The sequence below is a fragment of the Ailuropoda melanoleuca genome, chromosome X (assembly GCF_002007445.2).
Source record: "Ailuropoda melanoleuca isolate Jingjing chromosome X, ASM200744v2, whole genome shotgun sequence".
Taxonomy (NCBI): domain Eukaryota; kingdom Metazoa; phylum Chordata; class Mammalia; order Carnivora; family Ursidae; genus Ailuropoda; species Ailuropoda melanoleuca.
Window position 1 is genome coordinate 86,849,533 of NC_048238.1, and position 26,491 is coordinate 86,876,023.

Genomic DNA, 26,491 nt, shown 5'->3' on the forward strand with positions numbered 1-26,491 from the left:
TATATATATTCATATATATATACACACACACACACACACACACACACACAATGGAATATTACTCAGCCATAAAAAAGGATGAAATCTTGCCATTTGCAATGACATGGATGGAGCTAGAGTATATGATGCTAAATGAAATAAATCAGAGAAAGACATACCATATGATTTCACTCATGTGGAATTTAAGAAACAAAACAGATGAATATAGGGAAAGGAATAAAAAATAGGGAATATAGGGAATATAGGGAAAGAATAAAAAAATCAGAGAGGAAGGCAAACCGTAAGAGACTCTTAACTCTAGAGAACAAACTGAGGGGGGCACCTGGGTGGCACAGTGGTTAAGCGTCTGCCTTCGGCTCAGGGCGTGATCCCGGCGTTCTGGGATCGAGCCCCACATCCGGCTCCCTGCTCCACTGGGAGCCTGCTTCTTCCTCTCCCACTCCCCCTGCTTGTGTTCCCCCTCTCGCTGGCTGTCTCTATCTCTGTCAAATAAATAAATAAAATCTTTAAAAAAAAAAGAGAGAGAACAAACTGAGGGTTGCTGGAGGGGAGGTAGGTGGAGGGATAGGCTAACTGGGTGATGGGCATTAAGGAGGGCATTTGTTGTGATGAGCCCTGGGTGTTACACATAAGTGATGAATCACTAAATTCTACTCCGAAACCAATATTATACTATATGTTAACTAACTAGAATGTAAATAAAAACCTGAAAGAAAAAAAGCACGTGAGTTCTGAAATCTGAAGACCAGGGTTCTGATCCTAGGCCTCAGTTTCTCCTTCTTTAACATGGGAATTATTATGTGCCAACCTTAAGTTTGCTGAGAAAATTAAATAAGATAATATACACGAGGTGCTTATACACAGAGTAAGCACTGAATAAATGTTAGCTGGCTGTTTATTATCTGTGTTTCCCTTTAAATTAATTAAGATCGTTTTTTAATCAGTTTGAGTCACCCTATGGGACTCAAGGTAGTTAAACATTTCTTCTAAAACATCCTCTATCTCAGACTTTATCATTCCTCCTCCACTTCTCCCCACTGGTAAGGATATTGAGGTATAACTCTGTTTAATGTAAAAAAATTATCAAAATTGGTCCTTTTGCTTTTGTTTTTGTTTTGAGGTGAGAGAGTATCTGCATGCATGAGCAAGTGGGGCGAGGGGTAGAGGGGGAGGCAGGGAGAGAATCTTAAGCAGGCTCCACACCCAGCATGAAGCCTGACACGGGGCTCAATCTCATGTCCCTGAGATCATGACCTGTGCCAAAATCAAGAGTCAGGTGCTTAACTGACTGAGCCACCCAGGCACCCCAAAATTGGTGTTTTTACTTCATATCTGATATACCATCCAAAAGGCTTTCCTTAGAAGTATTTTCTAAGCGTGTATTTTAAGGCCTGGCTCCAGACTAAAGCCTACTAAGCGCACTCCTGTTGTAGAGGAACAACTGTGGAAGACCAAAGAAGTAAGTGCAGAAATTGCTAGTGCTGGAAAGAAAAGAAAAATTCCTAGTGCCTTTTTTCATGGGATTAATAGAAAAACATTTTTGTTTTTGCCTGCCTTTGCCTGAGCCCATTATAAGGGCACTACTGACATTTATTTTATTGATCCAGTACTCGTGAGTGCTACACTGATATTTATCACTAGGCATGATGGCTTCCTAGAGAAATTAATATGTATCCTAATAACTGCTTTACCTTTGTTATTGCCCATGCAGAATTCTTTCATGTTTGCATAGATTATGTTCAATAGTCAACAACTTATTTTCTAAGATCCATAGTTTCTTTATTTAGGATGTGCTGCAGTGATAGATACCAAAAAAAAAAAAAAACCCCGAAGATTGAGTCCCTGCCTTTAAAGAACCTATGTTTTTACAGACATGCTCTGAAAAAAATAATTCAAGAATAATAATAACCTCATGGTGGGGAGGGAGGCACATATAAGAAGTCTAGACTATGTGCTTGCCTCTCAAAAATTCCCAGTCACAGGAGGGAGCTAAGACATAAGAGCATGAAAATTAAAATTAAAAAAACAAGAGTTGGGGTGCCTGGGTGGCTCAGTCAGTTAAGTGTCTGACTCTTCGTTTCAGCTCAGGTCATGATCTCAGGGTCGTGGGATCAAGCCCTGCACTGGGCACTGCACTCAGCACGCAGTCTGCTTGAGATTCTGTCTCTGCCCCTTCCGACTCCCCCCTCCCAAATAAATAAATAAGTCTTTAAAAAAACGAGAGTTAAGCAGTGTTTGGGGCACCTGGCTGGCCCAGTCGGTAGGGCATGCAGCTCTTAATCTCAGGATCATGAGTTCAAGCCCCACGTTAAGTGTAGAACTTACTTTAAAGAAAGAGAGAGTTAAACAGTGATCTGTCACAAGGGAATACAAGTTGAGTTGCAAGATAGCAAAAAAATTCTAAGAAAAACATTGAGTCGGTTACCCTAAGGCAATAGGTCGCAAAGGACAAAATGTCAATGGTGTCCTTCCCTTACCTTACCATCAAGTTAAAGCATTTTAGAACCCATCGAATTGCTACTACTCTTCTGACCAAAGCATTGACAAATCAATCGGTTGTAGTGATCTAAGAGTTTATATTTCCACCAAAGAGGTATAGTAAGTGGCAAACGACGAATGGAAGTACTGTCTCTAAAAGTCCATTTTTTTTTCCAGAGGGCTGATATAGCTGTTGCTCCACTCACTATAACCTTGGTCCGTGAAGAAGTCATAGATTTCTCAAAGCCATTTATGAGCCTGGGCATCTCCATCATGATAAAGAAGCCTCAGAAGTCAAAACCAGGCGTATTCTCGTTCCTGGATCCCTTGGCTTACGAAATCTGGATGTGTATCGTCTTTGCTTACATTGGAGTCAGCGTAGTTCTTTTCCTAGTCAGCAGATTCAGCCCCTATGAATGGCACTTGGAAGACAACAATGAAGAACCCCGTGACCCGCAAAGCCCTCCCGATCCTCCAAATGAATTTGGAATATTTAACAGTCTTTGGTTTTCCTTGGGTGCCTTTATGCAGCAAGGATGTGATATTTCTCCAAGGTTTGTTTCCATGTCATACCCAATGCCTCTTTGCATTCTGTGGCCATGATCCATTCACGTACATCTGGTATTCACCCATCTCAAGTCCAGCTTTCTTTCATTTAACATTCCATCCAACGACAAATTATCATCAAGCCATTTTGTTTGCTTGCGTCCATGAAGTGAGTGTGTTATCGGTGTTGTTCTGAATGTCTTTCATGCATTTCTATGGTATCGTATATTTATACATATTATAGCAAACATTTGGATTCTGGATAAAGGCAGCATTTTCAGCTAATATTAATATTATTTGGATAAAGCTAATACTAAGTCTTAAGCAGATCAATCAGGCATGGTTTCCTCCTTAAATGAGCTAAAATATTTTTTCATTTGTCCAGAGATGGGATCTAGAAAAAAATTTGAAAGAATATAGAACTCTTCTTAAAAGCCCTCCTACTTTCCCCTTTCAGTGTCCTACCTTTTTCATTTCACTCTTACACTGCCTAGAACTATTCACTGTAGTATCTCACCCAAGTTTTATAACTAAAACTATAAAAGTACTAAAAGAAAACATAAGAGGAAAAAAAAAAGAAAACCTAAGGGGAAGTCTTATGATTTCGAATTGGACAAAGAGTTTTCAAAACACAAAAAAAGAACAATCCATTTTTTAAAAAATTGACATACTGGACTTCATTAAAATTCAAAACTATTCATAACATTTCAAAAGACATCATTATGGAAATGAAAAGACAAGCCACAGACGGGGAGAAAATATTAGCAAATCATACATCTGATAAAGGACTTATATCCAGAATAAATAAAGATTTCTTGCAACTCAATATAAAGACAACCCAATTTTTAAGATGGACAAAACATTTGAATAGACCTTTCCCCAAAGAAGATATACAAACGGCTAATAATCACATGTAAAGATGCTCGACATCATTAGTCATTAGGGAAATGCAAATTAAAATCACAGTGAGATACCTCTATATATCCTCTAGAATGGCTATAATAAAAAAGATAGTACCAAGTGGTGGTGAGGCTGCAGAATGAGCATAGCTCTCATCCATTAGTAGTGTGAATGCAAAATGCTGCCCCCAAAGAGGAAGATGGGTCCGCAGTCTCTTATAGTTAGACTCACACTTAAAATATGACAGCAATTCCACTTAGTTATTTACTGAAAAGAAAACCTATATCCGCACAAAGACTTGTAAGTGTTCATAGGAGCTTTATAAAAACCAACAAGTGGAAACAACCCAAATGGCCATCAACAAGTGAATGGATGAACACAATGGGCCTTATCATCCGATGGAATACCATTCGGCAATTCAGAAGAACAAGCTACCCATATGCTACGACGTGGACGAACTTTGAAAACATGATGCTACATGAAAGAAGCCAGACACAAAAGGCCAATATGATTCCATTTATTGAATTCTGTTTATTGGATGTCCCTTATTGCATTATTCCGTTTGTCCAGGATAGGCAAATCCATAGAGACAGAAAGTGTCTAGGGACTTGAAGGGAGCAGAGAGAAGCTAAGAAGGACAAGGATTAGGCTGAGGCATGCAAGGCTGAGTACAGCAAGCACAAGGGGCAAATTCAGTCTTTATTTAAAATTTTGATATTTGTTCATCATGGGTTTTTTGAATTAATCCTGATTTTTAAAGAATATTGCACTAAAATGTTATTTATCTTGATTAACGAGATTTTTGGTACCCTTCTAAATTTTGTGGGGGGGGGGTAAATGCCTCACTGGTCTCACCCTAGTCCTGGCCCTGTCAGGATTAAACACAAATGAGCGTGAAGGAACTTTGCAGGGTGAGGGAAATGTTCCAAAACTGGATTGTGGCAATGGCCACACAACTCTTAAGCTGACTAAAATCATCACATTGGTGAATTTGATGAGATGCAAATTTCATCTCAGTGAAGCTATTGAAAATATGAAATGTGAATGTCCTGGATCTCGCCCACTTAGTTTAAATGGTAATTTACCTAAACAAAAACAGTGTCAAATTCATAATCATAAAATATTGTAAGCAAATGTGGTATCTTCAAAATCGGGGGGGAGTGTGTTTTTTTCTAAAATAAAAAGTTGTAGTTTTGGTAAAATTGAACATTAATCCACATAACTGCCTAGAGTCCATTATACAAACATATGGGGATATTCATTTAGAATATAAGGACCCAGAAGGTCACCTACTATGGTTTTACGGCATACTTTATTTTAAGATTATCCACCTGGAGCATGAAACATTTCAAATGAAGATTTGCAGTGTAACTCACGGGTAACCATCTTCCCATTTCTAATGTAACATTTGTGGGGCAAGCCTCTTTTGTCTGAGTCATACCTTTTGCCACTCTCCATCTGCTTGGTCTGATACTCCAAATGATTGCACTCCCTGTTCCTTTTGTGCTTACAATGTGTGTCGTTTTGCGATACCATCTGGGAGTTCATTTATTTTGCTAGTTTCTTTCTTTTCTTATTTTTTTTAAATGTTCACTTGGAGAGTAGGGTTTCTGAACGATCCCTAATTGAGTGATTTTTAACATGGCTGGTAATCTGTGTTGAGGCAATGCTAAAGAGTCATTAAGGCTGGGGATTTTATTGGTTTCTGTAAGTGAATTTTCAAAACTAAATTTGCGATATCCCCACCGGAGTGCTGCATACTACTCTGTATACTCAGACAGGACTCTTCAAAAGCTATCGGTTTTTAGAAGTATTTAAGCATATTGCTTCATTAAGTCCTAACTTAAAGATGAGGACCTGCAAATGACAAGCTGAATAGATTTTTTTTGTAGCAGAATTTAAGCTGTGGCTCTTCTGTGGCACTGAAATATATCAAATCCTTTTTTTTCCCCCAAGATACACATTTCATTATACTGCACTAGATACTGTCATATAGAGCAATGGCTTTCAAACTTTTTGACCATGTTCCTCAGTACAAAATACATTTTCCATCATGACTCAGTGTGTATATATATGTATATAACACGTATATAACACGAGTGTCACCAAACATTACCCTCACGGCATGCCATGACATTTTAAATGCTGGTTGCAGCTCAACGCAGCAGTGGGGCACACAGGCTATGGAATAACACTGGTCTAGAGTAACACATATTCTCCTTTTTGTGCTTTTGAGTAATAAATTATTACTCTGTATATTTTCTACCAAATGGGTGATCCCTCTTTCAATATTGTCTTTTGTGTCCTTCAAAGGAAATTATATCTTTAAGCCTCTTGATAATTTTATACTTTGGAGCATTCTTATTTCTCCTTGCCTTGAGAGCTCTGTTGGTTATATATTTGTGCTCAGTTTTATAACAGAATATTCCACTGAAATGTGCTCTTCTATTAACAGATTTCGAAATTCCTGTTAATGACATAGTTGCGCTCTAAGATTCATGGTTGCCTTGACGGCAAATGCCAGCGTTATACTTTATTTCTGTTTAATGGCCACATTTAGAATCTAGACTCTCCAGACAGCTCCGAATGTGAACATGCATTGTACACTCTGACTTTTCCCAAAATTGAAGCAATTCAAGGAATTATAAAAGACCACATTTTAAAGTAGAACTATCAACTATCATAGCAAGAGGAGATGTCAGATAAATTAGCCCAACTGCTTCTGTTTCCTGAGGGCAGAGGGACAACAGCCTTCACTGAGCTCCCGCCATGTACGCGCACTTTGCCTGCATTATTACCCTATGGATTTTAATCCTCGAAACACAGCCGCCTTGTACTTCAAGTTGAGGAAGGTGACACTCAGGGTAAATAATTGGCGCAGTCACACAGCTAATGGCAGAGCCAGTATTCAAACCTAACTCCAACTCCATACCCTAAGTCGCTCCACTTCATGCTGCTTTTTTCACAACATAGACAACACGGGACGCAGAGAGATACTGTGGTAGAGGTCAGGGTCATAGGGACTTTAAGATCCAGCAGTATCCACTACCACACACTGCCTCCCACTACTGACCTGAAGGTGCATTGCTTCTTCCATTCTTTTCCTCCTGTGTGTGCCCAGGACTATTTCCCAGTCTCCCAACCTCCTATGAAACTCTGCCTTTGCCCAGGGTTGTTAAAGAAAGGCTTAGGCAGTGAGCACTTAAAATGCTGCAGGGCGTGTGTCCACTCGGAGTGAAAGAGTGTGAAATCAGCGTGAGGAGCACCGAGCATCATTGTATTTCCATCAAATAAAGGTATTGACGGGGGCTTGGAAGCTTAAAGAGCCCATGTCAATATTAGGTTTGGTATTTTCAACTACTCCCATTGTTTGGAGTCAACAATTCAGCTGGAGGCTGAATCGCCTTTAGAGAGGCTAATCAATGTGAGAAGCTGAGGTTATATCCAAATACAAACTGATTTGATTGGGGCAGTGGGGAGAAGTATGAGGAGATTCCACTCAACCCTCTTCCCCTGGAGGGGGATGGGGAGATCCGCAGTGGGTGTAGCCAGATGGAGGGAGCCTGTAGGGGTTAAGTGCGTGGGGGCTGGAGTTAGTCTCACTGGATTCGCAATCTGCTTAGGAGTTGTGTAACTCGGGGCACGTTACTAAATCTGGCTAAGTAAGCCTCAGCTCCTCATCCGTAAAATGTAAAGCATAGTACCTGGCGTATAGTAAGTTCTCGGCAAAGGGTAGCTGTTCCCTTTATTAAACTGGCTGCTCCTCACCACCCTAATTGCACAAAAACTAACAATTAATATTCTACTTGCAGGTTAGTCCCTAAAACTCCTTAGGAATACGGTTGAAATTGTAGTCAGTGCCACGTAGTTGATTTCTGATGAGAAATAACCAACGAACTTGCCTTCTTGAATCCATATAGTGCCCTCCTTAAGGGTTACACCTCATGCAAATGTTTTGATTGTATATTCTATAATGATTTGCTGATATTGACAGAATGTTACAATTTTTTTAAATCTGTCATTTATTTCCTTTGTAAAACTTGGAGGAGCGGTCCAAAGTCCAAGTCCTCCCAGACAAATGCTCCCCCTGCTGACTTTCTTTGAAGCTGCAGGGCCGTCTGAGGGCTAACGGAGTTGAAGCCGGGAGGATTGGGGGAATACTAGCAGAGAAACTGGAGGGAGCACACTAACTTGAATCTGATTACTGTGTGCGTATTATTCCCAAGGCATTACTCTTCTCTGATTCTGCAAGACATCAGATACTTTAGAGGAGCAGGCAGGGCATCTGTCCAGGTTAGTTGACATACAGATCCTTTCGTCAAATGGAAAACACGTGCCCAATAATAAAAGACACGAACGGTATTAAATGAATGGAACCAAAGACAACAGGATTTAGGGGCTCCATTTTAAGCAATAGCCTTTTCTTTGCTGATGTCTGACCAGTGTCTCATCCTACTGCAAATTCTTTTCAAAGTAGTAGTGATGTGGGGATCAATTAATGATGTAATAGCAGGATTTTTATTGCAACTATTTTATGACTTTTCTGGCTGAAAGCCGTAGTTCTCAGTCTTCAGGAGATGGTTTCTTATCCCCATCAGAAAATACTATACGAGCCAAAGATTGATTCTGCACATTTTTTTTAAAAAATCTGTCATAGAATCGGCATTGAATAGAGTGTAGAAAAGATACATACTTTGGAAGAAACAACAGGGGGGAGAAAGAGCATGAGGAAGAGTTTGTGCATAGAAGCGGTTAGTTTCGGCTCTTAATCTTACGAAGCTAGTAAAGTGCAGATTTCAAAATTTACTTACAGGCTGAAGGTTACAGCACATAGCTCACTTTTATTACCATTTCAGAGGTCATAAAATACATTTTATTATTAACTCGGAAACTCTACTTCCGTATGATTACAGATAACAAGAGCATTGTATATTATTTTGCAGTGTTTTTATGTCCGTTTTTCTCTCGTTGCTGATCTACTTTCATTCACTTCCTCTTACATTTCTTCGAAAGGTACGATATGCTCCTTATAATGCATTTTTATAAATACCAAGTGTGCAGCATTTTATAGCCATTTCATTATGCCAACCTCAAAATCTGTCTTGTGCAACAAAACTATTTGAAATGAATGTTAAACATTTTGAAGCTGCATTAATGGAGGGAAAGAAACTGGAAAATGACAGGTCTTTTTAACTCAACTATAAAGTCTTGTCTTGTTTTAATAGATCCTTTTAAAAATGTCATGGGGCTGACCCATCAGTCACTTTTTATATAGCAGCCATGTGAAATGTGGGTTATTAAATGACTATAGTTTCCTTAATGAGAAAAGGGAAATGTAAAAATTCTTACAGAGCTTCTTCCCTGTGAGTTCCTCTGTACCTTTTCTCAGTGAGAGGACTTAGGCATTCATGCCATAACGGAAAGAAAGCCATAGAAATTCCATCAAGACTCTTGTCAAAGCTACTGCTGCCTTGAGCAAGTTTGTGCATTTCACACGGATTCCAAGGAAGCCCCTTTTCCATCTCTGCTGAGGCTTGTGGGTACTATTATGCCATTTCTATGTAGACAGTCACCAAAATTCTCCATGCACAGAGGAATATCATCATATTAACCACGTAGTTGCCCGAGTCAATAGCCATGTATACAAGAGGACACAAAAATGACCATTTTGTGTTTAGGTTTATTTTCAGTCATGTCAACAGCCAATCTCAGCTAAGTCCTACAGATCAACCACATGATTATCTGGGTCACCTATTATGGTGGCCAAAATAACCAGATTAGCATGTGCAGGCTTGAGTTTAGATCATACAGACACAATCCATTAGCCTCAACAGAATGGCACAAGTGCAATTTCCATAAATTACTGTATTTTTCTCCCCATTTCAAAGAGACAATGCATAAACTACCATTGGTATTCTCAGCAGCTTACTACACCCCTTTCCATACCAAACCATGAATCTGGAAATACTCCAAAATCAGTTCTCCCCTTGGTCTCGGGAAAACCCCATCACTCCAAATAAGGATGGCATTCCCAGTTCCATTCCAAATGAACAACAGATAATAAACAATAATTATCCAAACATGTTTGCTTTTCCTACAACTATAATTCTCAGTTATTGTCAGAAAATTGCACCTTCTGTAATCTATACACCGCTCCGGTTTTGCTTAGACAAACTATGACTGTTTTTAGTGCAAAAATGTGGGCATTTCTTTCCTATTGTGTAAGTATAGGTTATTAATTTCCTAGTTCGCCTCTCTGTGCCTCAGTGTCTTTATCTGTAAAACGCCTCTGTTTTCTAATCTGTAAAAATAGTACCTAACCATAGAGAGGAAGGATTGAAAGAGTTGACCCATGTCAACCCAAAGCAATCAGAACAGTCCGAAAGGGCTCGGTAAGGGTTAGCTATTATTGTTATCATTTTTACTACCCTATTACTACAGATGCTACTGTGAAACAGTAATCTTCTATATGGTAACATTATTTCCAGGGTCAGATCAGTTGAGGATAAATTAAATATATATGGCAACAATGAAGAAAAACTATAAAGGTCCAAATTCGTAACTGAAATATCCTGTAAATATATAGCATTTGGAAGTGTAACACATTCTTTCTGCCTCATCCTGATGTTTTTACCTCTTCTGATTAAAAGAGACATGTTCCCAGAGGAGATCCTGAGAGAATATAACTCTTAGTAGAGAAATCTGTTGCAAAGCAGATTTTCATCTGAAAGGCAGAAAGTGATTGCGTTCAAAAATAAAGAAGGAAGGGTGGTTTTAAGCATCCAGGAACTAATAGGAATGACAGACTTTAAAAATTCAGGTAGTTTTGTTTTAGTCCATCAATAAAGAACACCATTTATCAAAACACCTGCCAAAACTATTTGACCAGAGAATAAAGCCAAAAACAACTGAAATTTTCCAGAGGCTAGTAAGAGTTTATCTTGGGACACAGGAATTTAAATTTGCTTCAAAGTGGTCAAATGCAAGTACCAACAGAGAAGAGCTTGATTTGCTGGCTTTCAGCCCAGAACTGCCCTCTTCCCACAGAGCCTGGAGATGGGCCAGGCTCCTACGCCTATTCCTGCCTTTATGACAGGGTGGATTCTTTTCCTGTGAGCTTTTCTGGGCACGGGAGAGCAAAGCCTCATCAGGATGGAGCTCTGCCACAGAGAGAGCCAGCCTAGAGATAACGTGGCAATGTTTTATAAAACCTAGGGACCAGATTTTCATTTCTGCAGCCAGAGCCAGCCTTCAGCAACACTGTGAAGGACACCAAACTGCCTCCGCATGAGCCGCACCCCGCCCCTGAGAATCCGGGGTGCTCACTGCCCCCTGACTTCCCACAGACCCTACCCCCGGAAGCATCCACGGTGCAGGACCTTGACACTCAATGCTGGCTACACCAGCGCTTTATACAAATGCTGCCTCTTCGGCCTAACCTCCCCCTCCCCCTCTCCCCCCCACCCCGGGAGTCTGATTTCATTGGTCTGGGGTGGAGCCCCGGCATTTTTGTGCGCTTCGTCCTGTTTTGTTTTGTTTTGTCTCAAGCTTCCCAGATGATATTGATGTGCAGGCAGAGTTGAGAATCACTGATAGAGGAAAGGTATTCCTCAGCTTGGTCTGCAGACCGGTGCAGATATTCCGAAACTGCGTTTTCACGAACACCCCACGCAGTGCCAAAGGCATAGCTACGTTTAAGAACAAAATTGTCCCTTATGACAACTTACCCGTCTTCTGTCTCATTCTCTACTAATTGGGTCGACTCATCCAAGATCATGTGATAATAGGTCCTATTGAAGTTATTGATTAATCTTTTGACCAAGTCCCCTAAAGAAAATGCAGAGGGTGACTCCAATCTGAGGAATTTCCGTGGCAGACTGGTGAGGATGGTTTTGTTTGCTTAATTGGAGGGGGGGGTCGGTAGGGATGTAGGGGTGCAAACAAACCTTTTAGCGCCTGGCAAATTCTGTTGTACGGGTAGTTAGTTTCCTACTTCACTTGAGGCCCGTCTTGTGTTAAAGCTTCTTTGTAAAAGGGGAGAGTTTTGATCCCTGGAGCTAAGCTCCTGAGCCCCACTAGCCATTTCTATTAAGATCCTAATAAATATTATCTCACGCTCCTTGCCTCATGGTGACCAACTCCACAAAATGGAAAACTCGTTATTAAATCTACTAAACCCAGAGTAAAGAGTACCCCTCCACCGACCCATTTCTCTTCAAATACGTGAGGCTTTTTGACTGTGTTCCTCCCATGACGTCAGCTTACGTCAGTGGTCCGCAGCGTCGGCTGTGCCCTGCAATCACCTGGTGAGCTTTAAAACATGTATGTCTGGGTCCCACTGGCCAGGCTCTGGTTTAACTGGTGTTGAGTAGGCCTAAGCATGAGATTTTTTTTTTTTTTTGCAAAGATCCCAGGTGATCCCACCCTGCAGGCTGCGAACCTCTGGCCTCAAAGGAGGCAGGAGCCTTCTCCCCCAGGCGAGCGCAGCAGAGCTCACAGGGGAAGAGAATCTGATAGCGCAGTTCTTAGGCGTAAGCAGGAGCTGGTGAAAAGATGATGTTTTTCTGAGGATTTAAAAAAAAATCCGGCTTTGCAGGCGGTAGAGGTCCAAAGAGCGTCCTGCATGCACCATCATCATCTCTGCCATGACGTGGGATGTTGTGAACGTGTTACTCTTATTTGGTGTTTTAATTCCCTGACATCATCTACTTCGACTATACTGAAACCACTTCTCTTTCCAGAAATAAAGACGAGGATGTTTTTAAACTGAACTCCGGCCCCTCTGGGTCTGGATTGGTCTTTGTTTTGTCTCGCAGATCGCTGTCCGGGCGCATTGTCGGAGGGGTTTGGTGGTTCTTCACCCTGATCATAATTTCTTCCTATACTGCCAATCTCGCTGCTTTTCTGACCGTGGAGAGGATGGTTTCTCCCATAGAGAGTGCCGAAGACTTAGCTAAGCAGACTGAAATTGCATATGGGACCCTGGACTCCGGTTCAACAAAAGAATTTTTCCGAGTAAGTGCTTTGCCGTGAATTAGGCCGGCTGCTTTTTATTTTATCGTCTTCTCACAAAGGCAAATTCACAGGGCTTTTAAGGGAGGGTGGGGAGAGTGTGGGGATGTTATCAAAGCAGAGTGCCTTAACAGCACAGCTTGGTTGGTGACCCAGTTCATTGTTGACGACTAAGACTTGCGTGCAGCATAGCAAGTGGCAAATCGAGCGTGAGGCTCAAGCTCCCTGGTTTGAATCCCCCCCTTGCCATGCAGGGATTGTTTGTCCTTGGGCAAGTCATTTCACTTCTGTCAGCCTCCATCGCCTTGCTTGAGAAACAAGGGGACTGAACTAAATAATATGCATTCTCCTTTCTAGCTCTTACAAAAGCAGGGATTTTGTGTCTCAGTGGGTCACAGAAGGTAGGTACATGACTCCGCTTAAAACTCTGAGGAGTGACACACTATCAAATTGCATATTCTAGTTTAGACAATGGTTTCCTATTGAAATGTTTTACGCTTGTTTCAAGGACTCATATCCATGCTGATAATTCAATTTCCAGGGAAGCTGGTAATTGTTTTAATTTCTTGAGTACATTTATTCCTTGCCCGCCCCCCCCCATCATCAGCCAAATCTTAGTGGGGGAAACAGCAAGGTATTCACAAGCGGAGGTTAGTGATGCTGCATAAACACTGCCAAGAGGAAAGATGAAAGGAGATCGAAGCAGAACATTATAGAAGGATCATAGGATGGACAAGCCACTTTTACATAAACTATCAAGACCTTTGTTCTGTACCAACTGAACTATAAGAAAGGCCACCAGGGGAGTGTTTTAGAACTCAAAAGTTGCTTCCGTTGCCCCAAGCAGGAAAGTATGGTGATTAGAAAACAGGCCCATTCTATACGTTACCACTGCCTGCTACTGTCACCAGTAAAACTGCTTGTAGCAATGATCCAGAAGCCACTTACGTAGGAGGTAAAAGGGAAATGTTTAGTCTCTCCAACCAATAATCAAGTTATTGATGGCAGGTCTAATTACTGACCTTTCCTCAAAGTCCAGGGTGAATAGATGTTGGTTCGAAACCAGCTTATTTTAAGCAATCAGTAAGAAATAGATTTCTGCATGTATTATCATGAGATTTGTCCAATTGTTTCCTGGGAAACCAGGAGTATGTTTCTTAAAATTATAGCAATTAGCTAAAAACTGTTTTCATTCCCTAAAAAAGAAAGCATTAGTTCTGGGACCCTTTCAAGAATTCTCATTGGCTCTGGATATCCCTTTCTCACCTCTACCACTGTTTACCAAGCGGTTCAAAATCCCCAACCGGAGAGAGGGCCCCAGTATCAGAACCATAAATGAAGACCCTCTGGAACTAAGCTGGCCTTGACCCTCACCACTATGGCAGTCCCAGAACCTTATCTCGGAATAATCCCCTGCCTGCATAAAACCCTTCACATGTTACAGGGCAGCAAGCCAGGCGCTCCCATCTGCTGAGTCGTCAGCACATAATCAGCTCCACGGAAAGCTGGTGTGGTATCAACTTTCGATAGCATCCCAGTCGGCATCAAGTTGCTGTATGAAGTAATTGATCACTTAGGCTATCAAGATACCAGACTTGTACCCTCTGATAAGAGATACGTGTTCCATTGGAAAGCATTTTACCTTCAAAAACGATTAGAAATTAGGAAGGTGTGCTTTAAACGGTAATCGATAGATGGCATCAATTCCCACTGAGCTTTCAAAGGCCATTCATCCATACTGCCGGCAAAGGACCCTCTCTGGGAAGATTGATTAGCACTAAGGCTGGAAAGCATGACCAAATAGTCATTGTCCCCACACCCAGACCCCCCCACGTGCATTTTGTGTCTTTCTCAAAAACCAGGAAAGTGTCTGCTAATCTATTCAATGATGGTTTCATTAAAAAGCATCATATTACCAGAGCCAATTTGAATCAACATTCAATTCTGAGCAAAGCTATTGCCACATTCTAATTGGTTTGCAGTTTTTAATGCTCACCAATTCCTAGTGACCTTTACAGCCAATGAGTAATTCATATGGAAATGGAGCTGTTATGAAAATCTGATTAGAGAGGGAGCTGTATGTTTCTAGGTATAAGGAAATGCAAATCATTTTCTAATTCTCACGCACCACTTTTCTTTTTCCCCAAATGGTCGCTGGTAACAGCGTTAGGATTCTGTGGGGGAAGTTCTTTCAGGCAGCACACAAAGGTTGATGATCTAAGGGTGAAACTCAGCAATCTAGAAAAACCAACTTTTTTAGCCTGCTTGTACTGAAAATGTCACGTAGACCTAACAAAGGGTAAGGTTGGTATTCATATAATCCGGGGAGGGGGGCGCCAACCAATTGGCTTGGAGCCATCTGTCCTCTCTAGGTTCTCCACTCCACCCTCCTTGAACCACGTCAGTCAGAGAAACAGCCAGCCAGAACACATTGTCTCTCATTCAGGGACTTCACTAAACTAGCACGAATAGTCACTCCACCACACACAGAAGAAAGTGAGGCCCTCCAATGGCACAGAAAAAAGTGAGGCCCTCCAATGGCATGCCTTCGGAACTTCAGAGAACGAAACGAGATCACAGGCAACATTTACAAACATAACATGAGCTCATTTCTTCCCATTCTCACTGCATACTAAAACCACAGGGACCAAATAGTAATACCATAAAATAGCCTGGGGCCAGCCCTCCAGTTCTCCCACTAAGAGAGAGAAATAAATAAAATACAATTCCTTTCTAATTGCCCTGCAGACATTTTTACTCATCCTGGATGAGGCTGCCATTAAAATGACGGTATTTTAAAATGGTTCCTTTGTTTCTCTCGTTTTCCAGCTATCCTTAGCTGTTATCTGACAATCACGTAAAGTCAGGGGCACAGAGGGACCTATTCCATCAGGAAAGGCGGGGGAGGGGGGCCTGAGCAAAATGCATGCCACTGGAAGAGACTTCTGAAATATTACCATCAGCCCTCTTGACTTGCAAGCTGATTTCCTTAGCAGCTCCAAAACGAAATGTCCCAACCACAGTGGAGGTACCCATGCTAAAAAACCAGTCGACAGCTTTATTGTCATTGCCCAGAGAAATGCCACTGTGATTTCGAAAGCTGCACCGAAATGAACATTCTCCACTAGGTTTTGGAAATTTAACCTGATACAGATTCATGTTAAAAAAGTAGCACTGGGGGGCGCCTGGGTGGCTCAGTCGTTAAGTGTCTGCCTGTGGCTCAGGGCGTGGTCCTGGAGTTCTGGGATTGAGCCCCACATCAGGCTCCTCCGCTGGGAGCCTGCTTCTTCCTCTCCCACTCCCCCTGCCTGTGTTCCCTCTCTTGCTGGCTGTCTCTATCTCTGTCGAATAAATAAATAAAATCTTTAAAAAAAAAGTAGCACTGGGAGAAAAAGCAATTCCAACATTCTCTCTGCCGTCAGAGCCCTAGCAATGTTACAAGGTGACTATGATGTTTGATTTCTTTTCCAAAGACTTGGCCAAACCCCCATTGAAGGTAGTTCAGGGGATTAAAGGAGGTTGGTTTTTTAAATGAAATATTTAATATGAATTTAAACCCCTTTAAGAAATTAAACATAAAAGGAGAGGAGTGGAGAGAGAGTGAGTTGTTCTAGGGCCCTGGGCAGGACAGAGGAATTGAACTTTGTCTGGAGACCACCAAGGAGACTATTCTGTCTTCTGACTTGCAGACATTGTACGCCCCGTGTAGCACAGCTGAATTACTCAGGAAAATTGTTTGAACACAGGACTCTTTGTCTAATTGTTGTCATCGGTCATTCAAATTTTTTTTAATTTAGGCCGTAATGAAGAGCCCTCCAAACTGATTTGAAAAGCAGTCCTTACTAATAGTATTCAGGTCCTGCTTACACATTCGGAATCTCTCTCTCTCACACACACACACACACACACAAGCATTTTCCATTGGAGTCCCCATTTCAACATTTCTCAGTTATCTATTATAGGGCTTTTGAAGTATAGGGGGGAAAGGGGAAATGTCTCCCCACAGATGCGTCTATGCTGAGTATGTTGACCTTTTGACATGATCAAGAAAACGAACCATGAATCTTTATGCTTTGTCACAAGTGAGCCATGTACACAACAGACCTCCCTGACCCCATAACCCACCACCTAGCCTTAGGAAACATGTCAAAATATAAAATCCTTTTGTTAAAAATTTTCTCATCAAGTACCACAATGAATTGGCAATTTTGAAAGACAATATACTTGGACAACTGCAACCAGATTTAATTGGTTTGAAGACACATATGCGACCAAATGTTTGAGGACACAGCCAAACAACACACTAGGGAACACATAACAGCAACAACCAGAGATGAGTTGACATCGAGGGGTGGCAGGTCAGAGACCTCTGTGGTACATCCCACTTGACAGTTTTTCAAAAGAAAAATTGGGTTTTTAATTTTGACATGGCTATTTGGATGCCACCTTATCAAAAACAGTCTTATTTTCCTATGTCGTACATGACAAGACTCCTAGACCTCAGAGGTCAAGACTGGAGGCAGAGCCGCAGGCACAAGGTAAGGGTGCTGAGGCCTGGCCACCTAGGCTTCTGGAAGAGGGAAAGGTACACCCAGACAGCTGTTGGCTTTTCCCGGCCCTCAGCAGCCAGGGATCTGTGGTTCCGTAGGTCCTCCTTGACGCAAGTCTTGACCTGGGTGGAGAGGACATTCTCCAAGGGAGTGGAGGTTGGTTGACCTGACAACTGCCCACAACTGACAGCACACCTAATATCTGTCTCCAAGAGAAAGGAGATAATGCAGCAACGAAGACAGGCTAATAATAATGCCCTCGATTCTGCTATGTATTCCTCACTCTTTCAATAATAACTCTTTTTTTTGAGTACATTCCATGTGCCAAGTTCCAGGCTAAGCACTGAGGCTCCATCTCCATACACAAAAGGAGATCTCTGCCTGTCTTTTGCCAAATCCCATGAAAACACCTCGACAGGGTTTCCACCATATTTGGAGGTTATTTTGGGGGACAGACTGACTTGAAATATAGGCATGTCAGGAAACTAGATGATCACACCTCTGGGGCAGCTGACAGTGTTTATTTTTATGTTGCTCCTTCCCCGCACCTGCCAATCTGTGGGTACACCCCATGGTGAATAACAGGAGGGTTAATGATTCTCCGCAACCCCAACACGAAGGTCACGTAGGTAATGAATAAAACAGAAATGGCCTCTAACCTCTGGGAGCTCACAATGTAGCAGGCTGTCAATTTTCAACACATATGCACATACATTTCCACATTCGATGCCCTCGACAATCCTGCAGTACAGCCAGAACAGGCATGATTGCCTCTGCTTCGTGGAGGAAGCACGTGGGGCAAAATGACTTTGTGCTTGCCGCACGTCACTCAGCTCCATGGGGAAGAGCTAGAACTCAGTCCGGATTGGGTCCTCTGTCCATCCCATCTCAGTGCCTTTCTGGTGTGAGTGCTCACAGAAACAGGGGGGGTTATGCATGAATCGAGCCTCTGGTGCAGCACATGCTAAGACGTCTCTATTATCTCCTGATTGATCCTTGTTTTTCTATCCCTTGGTGGATCAATTAGAAAAGAAAACCTATACACACTTTTAAATGACATTTCCCAATGCTCTGATAACCTCAAAAGGATCCAAGATAAGATGGCAGAGAAAAGGAAGACATCCATAAAACCAGAGTGAATGCCACAAACACAGCAAACCTCCATTACTTGCAGCTGATTATAGTTTCTGATATGCCAAGGGTTATGTTGCAGCTGGATAAAACTGGACAGGAAAAGAAAGAAGATGAAAATCATTTCTAGTTCCACATCCACTGATGACTTTCTTGTTTTCCTTTGGGTAAGAAGCATTTGGTCTCAGTTTCCTCATCTATCAAGGGGAATGTTCTCTGCTCTACCTTCCTTATAGGGTTAGTAAGAGGATAATATCACAGAAAGATCTCTGAAAGTATGAAAGTTTCTATAAATCTGAAGAGAGTTTTTTTTTTAAGATTTCACTTATTTATTTGAGAGAGAGAGCAGGGGGAGGGGCAGAGGGAGAGGGACAAGCAGACTCCAAGCTGAGCACGTAACCTGACGTAGGGTTCAGTCTCACAACCCTGAGATCATGACCTGAGCTGATATCAAGAGTCGGATGCTCCACTGACTGAGCCCCCCAGGCGCCCTGGATCCCAGGAGACTTTAGGGCAAGGGCCCAACACAAGAGCAATTAAAGCATAAAGACTCCTGACAAGGCTCTGTGGAGACGTGAGAAAGGGGTATTTCCCAAGGAGAAAATAAAATAATCTCTGCTAGCTCAGTGGAAGAGAGGTGGGGTTTTGCCTGGCTTTGGGAGGAGAGAGAAAGCTCATTTGTATCCCCCCACCATCCCCCTGATCCCATCCCTACCCCTGTTATAAAATACTACTTCTGACCTCATAGTCCATCTTCAGCCACTCCTTTGTGGCCTGCAGATTCAACCGCTTCACCATACATGATTCAAAGCTGCCCTTGAAGGCCACCTAGAACCTTCAGGTGCTTCCAAGGGGGGCCACGCAGGCCATCTGCCCAAAGTAACCAACCATATGGATTTCATTAGCCTTTCCCTGTTGGTCCTCCCAGGTAACCTACTTGCTTATGAGAGCATTTCACAGCCTGGAAAGCCTAAGGGAGTTAAGTCTTCCTTTTCTTTGAAGCTGCCAACTCTCTCAGACAACGCCAGGGTAATTAACACCACCCAGGATCCCCAGATCTTGGGGAGAACTCTGAAACTCTCTTCCCTAGAGTAATTCACCTCAGGGTCTCACTTTCTTTCCTTACCTGACAAAATCAAACCCGCGTAGCGCTTCTAGTTGGAGGAATTGGGCCCATCTGTTCAATTAAACATTCCTTGAGTTCACCTGGCAAGCCGGCCCAGGTTAATTATTAAATTCTCCTTCATCACCATGCAGAAGTCTCAAACGTGACCATCAGGATGAAGTAAAAGTGCAACTTCTGAAACCCACCTAACAAAAATATTCGGTTAACTAGAATGGTTGGTTGCACTCTACTTTTGAAAGGAAAAGGCAACTCACACAAACAAAACCTTGATATGTTTTTTTTCCCCCAAAAAACTACGAGGTGACGTCCTGTAGTCGTGTTCATTCCAGTCTTCAACATCTCCTACATTTGTAATCAGTGAGCAAATACACATTGAGGGTCTATCATATCAAGTTAGGCACCAGGGGGAGAATAGTTACATTTTTGCAAAATGGAGTCAGTCACCTGTGAAAATACACTTCTACCATGAATCCATCTTCTAAGAAGAAAGCAGTAAGACACAGTAAAGGCATGAAACATAGGGGCTTCTGGGCTTTAAAAATTTTTTGAAGATTAACCATATCGAAGTAATAAGCTGCAATGAATATTGGTGTACAAACAGCTTTTCGAATCCCTGTTTTCAAATCCTTTTGGTATATACGTAGGCGTGGAATTGCTGGATTGTATGATAATTCTTTGTTTCTCTGTTTTAAATTTTAAGGTCTGTCTTGATACAAAAGATGAGGGCATTTTCTGTTCTGTTTGCTTCCCATCGCTCCTACTCTTCTCTTAGGCTATAGACAGCTCTCTCCCAATAGGAAGAGGGTCACTGGGTAGCTGATGCTGGGGCAGAACTTTAGCTAGTATCACAAAGTTTATCTTGATACAGGATTGCAGCTGAGGGGGAGGTGTGTGTATGTATGTAAGTGCTGAAGAAAACCTAAAGTCCTATCTATATTACACATATGAACGGAGGTTCCTGGATATTTTAGCTACCAATTCCAGCTTGTAACAAAAATTTGAGGGAACATGCTTTCTCTTTCTGTGTTTGGGCTGCAATTCTGATGCCCCAGCAAGATTGCACCAGAATGCAGGCTATGGATGGTAGAATAAAACTCATCTTTCTGTTCTAAATGCTTTAGAATGTTACCGGTCTGATGGATGGACTTGGATAGTGATGATCTATTGCATTTCTTTCCAGTTCTGATTGTGGGCATCTGCCTGTACATTATTCCCAAAACTGACCTCTTATCCGCGCACTCCCTGGGGCCCTAATGAAGAGGTTCCTGAAGGTGGTTAGCTGCTATGCCTAAAGAAACTTGAATTCCAGAACTGAGTCTTACTTCCCAGTTTTATAAAAACTCATGTGTTCACAGCCTGATTTATTTGACTCTCAATTTTATCATCTTTGACTCTCTGGTCTGGGTTACAGACTATTTCTTTTTTAAGATTTTTTTAAATCTATTTATTTATTTATTTGAGAAGTGAAAGAGTGCACATGAGCAGGGGGAAAGGGGAAGGGCAGAGAGAGAGGGAGAAGCAGGCTCCCCACTCAGCAGGGAGCCCGACACCCCACTCCATCCCAGGACCCTAGGATCATGACCTGAGCCGAAGGCAGACTGGGATGCCCAGACTGGCACCCACAGACTATTTCTTGCATCATTCAGTAGCATTGATTTTCCAACCCACTGGGTAAAGAACCCTGTCCTAGACACTCTGGGAATGAATAGGAGATGCCATCCAGACCCCCAAGTCCAATATATAAACAATAGGGGAGTCAGGTGAATTCATAAGAAAAGGTTTCTGGAGAAAGGGACATCTTCAAAATATTTGGAGAGAAAAGAGAATTTAAAAATAGTTCAAAGGGTATGTGAGAATATATGTGTGACCAAAAAAAAAAAAAAACCAACAACGAACAAACAAGATCATGACTTTATATCATGGCTACTCTTCACTGAGGAACTGTTAGTTTTCTATAGGGTTCACACTAAGATTTGTTTGTACAAGGTAGTGTATGTATATATGTTTGGGGGAGGAAACTTAGGATGGAAAAAAAAAAGTTCCCAGAAAAAGTATTGCTTTGAAACAATACCATCATGGTAGAAATCAATCTATAGACTGCCATGGGTAAATTGGAAGTCATTGCTTGAGACCAGGGTGCTCTGAGTGATGTCTTATTTCTAATTTCATCATTCACATTTGGCATGTGAAGATAAGGTTCATTAAAAAGGGACTCTTCAAGGAATACTTTGCTTTCTTTTAAATGAATTTGAGGAGCCAGTGTTGAAAAGTAAAATCCATCGCTGCTTTGGCAAACAATACCAAATGAAAGATTTCATAACCAACCCTCCATATTTAAAAATAACCCCACTATAATAGACATTATTTCAGCCAAAATGAACAGCCCCTTTTCTTGAATGTGGTAGTATTAATAAGGTAATCATAAAGAGAATCATATTAAAGCCCCTTTGCACAGTTTTGAAGTTTGATTTCCAAATATTTGTATCCTGCCCCTTTCTTCCAGATTGACACACATACATGTGTGTGCATGCACACACACACAAAACACACACACACCACCACCACAACCACCACCACCACCACCATTTGGGTAATTGTGATGAATAAATACCAGAAGTTTGTTATATATGAAAGCAGCAGATAACAAACTACCCACTGACCAAATCCTGAAGAACATTTTTTGCTTTATTTTCTCATCCTGGGGTTTCAGCCAATTGTATAAGCAAGAAGGTTGAGAATAGTGTAGTCAGTGATTGAGGAGAAATATAAATATATTCAAGGAGGCTTGGATACATTTGTGCAATACAGATCCGTAGAAAGTTGTCAAAGGTAAGAGACAGGGGCTTGGAGGACACCTTCAGATTTTTAGAGTTGACATCAAGAAGACAACCATGGCTTCTCATAGTTCTATGTTGATCTTGTCTGAAAACACTCCTAGCTGGAATTGCCCAAAGAGCTGACCTACAGGGACTGGTCTACAATTTTTTACAAGATTGTTTTTCACATCACAAGAATTGAGACTATTTAGCCTGAAGAAAATATGCAGCAGTAGAATATATTAGGATTGTCTTAAAAATATTTGAAGGGTAGACATTTCAAAGACGAATTGAACTTGTTTTGTGGGGCCCTAAGGGACAGAACAAAACTCAAAGGATGGCTCTTACAGGGATAGAGATTTTTTGGCTCTTTGTAAAAAGAACATTCTCCTAGAGCAATCCAAAAATAGAATGGGCTGTCTCCTTAGATAGTGAGCTGTTCATCTTTGAAGGGATTCAATAATAGGCTAATGGCCACTTGTCAGGGATGTTGAATAGGGGAGTCAATAATCTGATGAATGACTGCACTAGAGCAATGTTTTCCAACACTGGTTGCACATAAACTAGTTTAAAACACAGATTATTGGGTTTCACATCTCTTCCCGCCATGTTGATCCCAGAGGTTCTATTGACTTGCATTTTTAAACTAGCACCCCAAGTGATTCCAACACAGATGACTAAGAGCTGCTCTTTGAAGAACATTTGACTACATAACATAGAAGAGAATTTCTACTTTGTTGATTTGGATTTGCTTTTTTCCCATTAATCCTACGTGAAGGATGCTGGGAGAAGGCTTGAGGCCGGGCTGGTAGGGCAGAGAGAAGCCTGAGTAGAAGTAGCTAGGGCCTGTCTGTCAGGAAGAGGTATCTTGAGAGTGAGCACAGCTGACTGGCTGAGTGCTAGCCTCCTCCTCCCAGTGTTCCTGTCAGGGAAGGAGAGAAAGGAAAAACTTTCCTGTGATCAACAGGGACCAATGGGAGACGATTGTTTCAGGGACTGGAATCTGAGGCTTTAGGGTGCCCCAAGAGCAGACAGAAATCTACAGGGAAGCTCAAGCAAAGGTATCTGACTGGAGACTATGGACAATAAAAGTCCTAAAAGCGAGGAAGAAATGACACCACGGGGAATGATGTCCAGAGGCCACGGAATGTTTGTTTTCTCCTATGATCCCTATGACACCCTTCCTTTCCCATCGTTCATTTACTGCGTGTGTCTTGAGTGACCAGAACTGCCGTATTAGTGTCTTTATGGAACCTTCAGCAAGCCCCTGATTCCAACTTCCCATCCTAGAGGATGGCAGGTGGCCAGGTCCCAGCATTGGTTATCGGTAGAGATTTCGATCCGGATGACCTAGGTCAAGGCTGTGAGTAGAGGAATTTCTTAGGAAAAAATGGGACAGAAGTAGAAAGTAGAAAATAGGGAAAAAAAAGTAGGAAATAGCTCTCTCTTACTTTCCTTTAACTGCACCTTACGTCCCTCTCTCTTTCCTTCTCTTATCTGCTGGTCGGGGCTGCCATATTAGCGATTTCAGAGAGACTTCAGAGAACCTCTTACCCCCGATGGCCCTACCGGGAAGGATTTCGGTGAACATCCCTAGGTGCTAGTCCGCATAGAAGAACAAAAGCAGTAGAAGCTGGAAAGCAGCAGGGGCACAAGAAACGCCCTAAAGAGAAAGAAAACAATGGGACAGAGGGTAGAGATTGCTCAGGAGCTTGGAATCTCCTGCCAGCATGACAGAAGCTACCAGCCCTCCCTCGGTCTCTTTCCCAGTGTAACCTGCGGGGTCTCAAGGGGTCAGGGCTGCTGTGTTGGGGCTTTTCCAGAAGATTCAGGCACTCCCAAGCTCCAAAATTCCCCCAGGCTAGAGGACAGTAGATAGACAAACAGAACAGCTGGTCTTCACTTGGGGAAGCTCAAGTATTAAAATGTGGTTGGAAACTATGGGCATTGAGAAAGGGCCTTAAAATGAAAGGGGGCAGAATGAGAAATTGCAACAAGAGCTTTGAACTCTTGGCTATTCATCAAACTCCCTCCACTATCACCTGACCTCTGGCCTCCCTCCCTCTGGGTTCTTTCGCATGTCTTTGATGATGGGGCCCCTGTGTTACTGCTCCTCAGACGCTTCCGCTTCCGGGAGCCTCGCACCTCCAAGGTCCCAGCTTCCGGGAGCCTCGCACCTCCAAGGTCCCAGCCCAGAGGAACTTCGCTGGGTAGACATGAACCCGGTCACTGGGAAGAGCTCAGAATGAGGAGGACGTAAACCCTATCAGGAAGAGGATTGTATTTTAAAACTGGTCCAGAAGGGAAAGACAAGCCAGGAGCTGGGAAACACCTCCCCTTCAGCTGGACGCACTTTTCTTTTTTTTTTTTCCTTCAAATTTTTATTAAAATTCTAATTAGTTACTGTACAGTGCAATCTTGGTTTCAGGAGTAGAATTCAGTGATTCATCACTTACATACAACACCCAGTGCTCATCACAAGTGCCCTCCTTAATCCCCATCCCCCATCTAGCCCATCCCCCACCCACCTCCCTCTAGCCACCCTCAGTTTGTTCTCTATCCTGAAGAGGCTCTTATGGTTTGTTTCCCGCTCTCTTTTTTTCCCCTTCCCCTATGTTCATCTGTTTTGTTTCTTAAAGTCCACATTTGAGTGAAATCATATGGTATTTGTCTTTTTCTGCCCAACTTACTTCGCCATCCATGTCGTTGCATATGGCAAGATTTCACTCTTTTGATGGCTGAGTCATATTCCGTTGTACAGACACCACATCTTCTTTATCCACTCATCAGTCAATGGGCATCTGAGCTCTGTCCAGAGTTTGGTTATTGTTGATAATGCTGCTATAAATAGCGGGGTGCATGTACCCCTTTGAATCAGTATTTTTGTATCCTTTGGGTAACTGCCTAGCAGTGCAATTGCTGGATCGTAGTAGTTCTATTTTCAACTCTTTGAGGAACCGCCACACAGTTTCCCAGACTAACTGCACCAGTTTGCATTCCCACCACCAGTGCAAGAGGGTTCCCCTTTCTCCACATCCTCCCCAACACCTGTTCTTTCCTGTGTTGTTCATTGTAGCCATGCTGACAGCTGTGACGTGGGGTCTCATCGTGGTTTTGATCTGTCTCCGAAGCACTTTTCTAACACACCACTCCCTGTTCCTTACCCCACTCCCTTCTCCTATTTTACCTACTGGTTCTGGGCATCGGGCCGCACACACAACTGCATTCATTTCTTACAGAGGCATTAGGGAGGCCAGAGGTTCAACCTTCCCCACATGGGAGACCTGTGGAGCGGACAGCCCCAGGTACGCACACGGCAGGGTGAAGGCTCCTGGGAGTACATGCAGGTGACTGGCCCCTTCTCTGGGTATCTCTGCCAAGAAGGGTTCGTGAGGGCTCATCTTCCCAGAAAAGAGTGGTGTGGTGGTCATTTGTAACCAGACCGAAGTGCTGGCTCTTCGGGCCTTCAAGAAAGAAGTGGAATTGCTGCACTCTTTTCTTCCTCCCTCCCTTTTGCTAATTGGGCATCACCCCCTCCGTTTCTGCATGCTATGGGCATTAGGCAAGCAGGGGCGTGATGCCCCGGGGCGGTAGCAGGAGCGCTCTGATTCCCAAGCAGGAGAGAAATGCTTTCCAGCCCTGAGACCACACTGCCCAGCCTTCATCCTCACCGTGGGTTAGGGGCCAGCTGGTCAGGGCTCCGGTCAGTGCGTGCTATGGCCATTGCTCACACTTGGGGTGAAGCCGGGGTGAAGCCGGCTTGGGGAAATGTTAACAAGGTAGGAGAGTAGTCTCACCACAAATTATTTGCAATGCTGATGAGTACTTAAGAGGACCCATTTCTTCTTTCTAATCTCTCATGGGGTGCCACCATCACCATCTCCGGAGGAGCAGAAGCGGGGCTGCTGATTACGACTGAGACGAGACCTCCA

At 42.6% G+C, this 26,491-nt stretch overlaps 1 protein-coding gene across 7 annotated transcripts in view; it reads left to right on the forward strand.

Moving 5' to 3' along the window:
* GRIA3 (glutamate ionotropic receptor AMPA type subunit 3) overlaps positions 1-26,491 on the forward strand; it is a 267,816-nt gene that overhangs the window by 208,001 nt on the left and 33,324 nt on the right. For all 7 annotated transcript variants that reach the window (XR_004622357.1, XM_034649234.1, XM_011234226.3 and 4 more), the window contains 2 exons: positions 2,656-3,032; positions 12,741-12,939. Coding sequence is in view for 6 of the 7 variants with exons in the window: in XM_034649234.1 (XP_034505125.1) it covers positions 2,656-3,032; positions 12,741-12,939 (576 nt within the window). In the remaining variant the exon portion in view is untranslated. The remainder of the gene's footprint in view (positions 1-2,655; positions 3,033-12,740; positions 12,940-26,491) is intronic.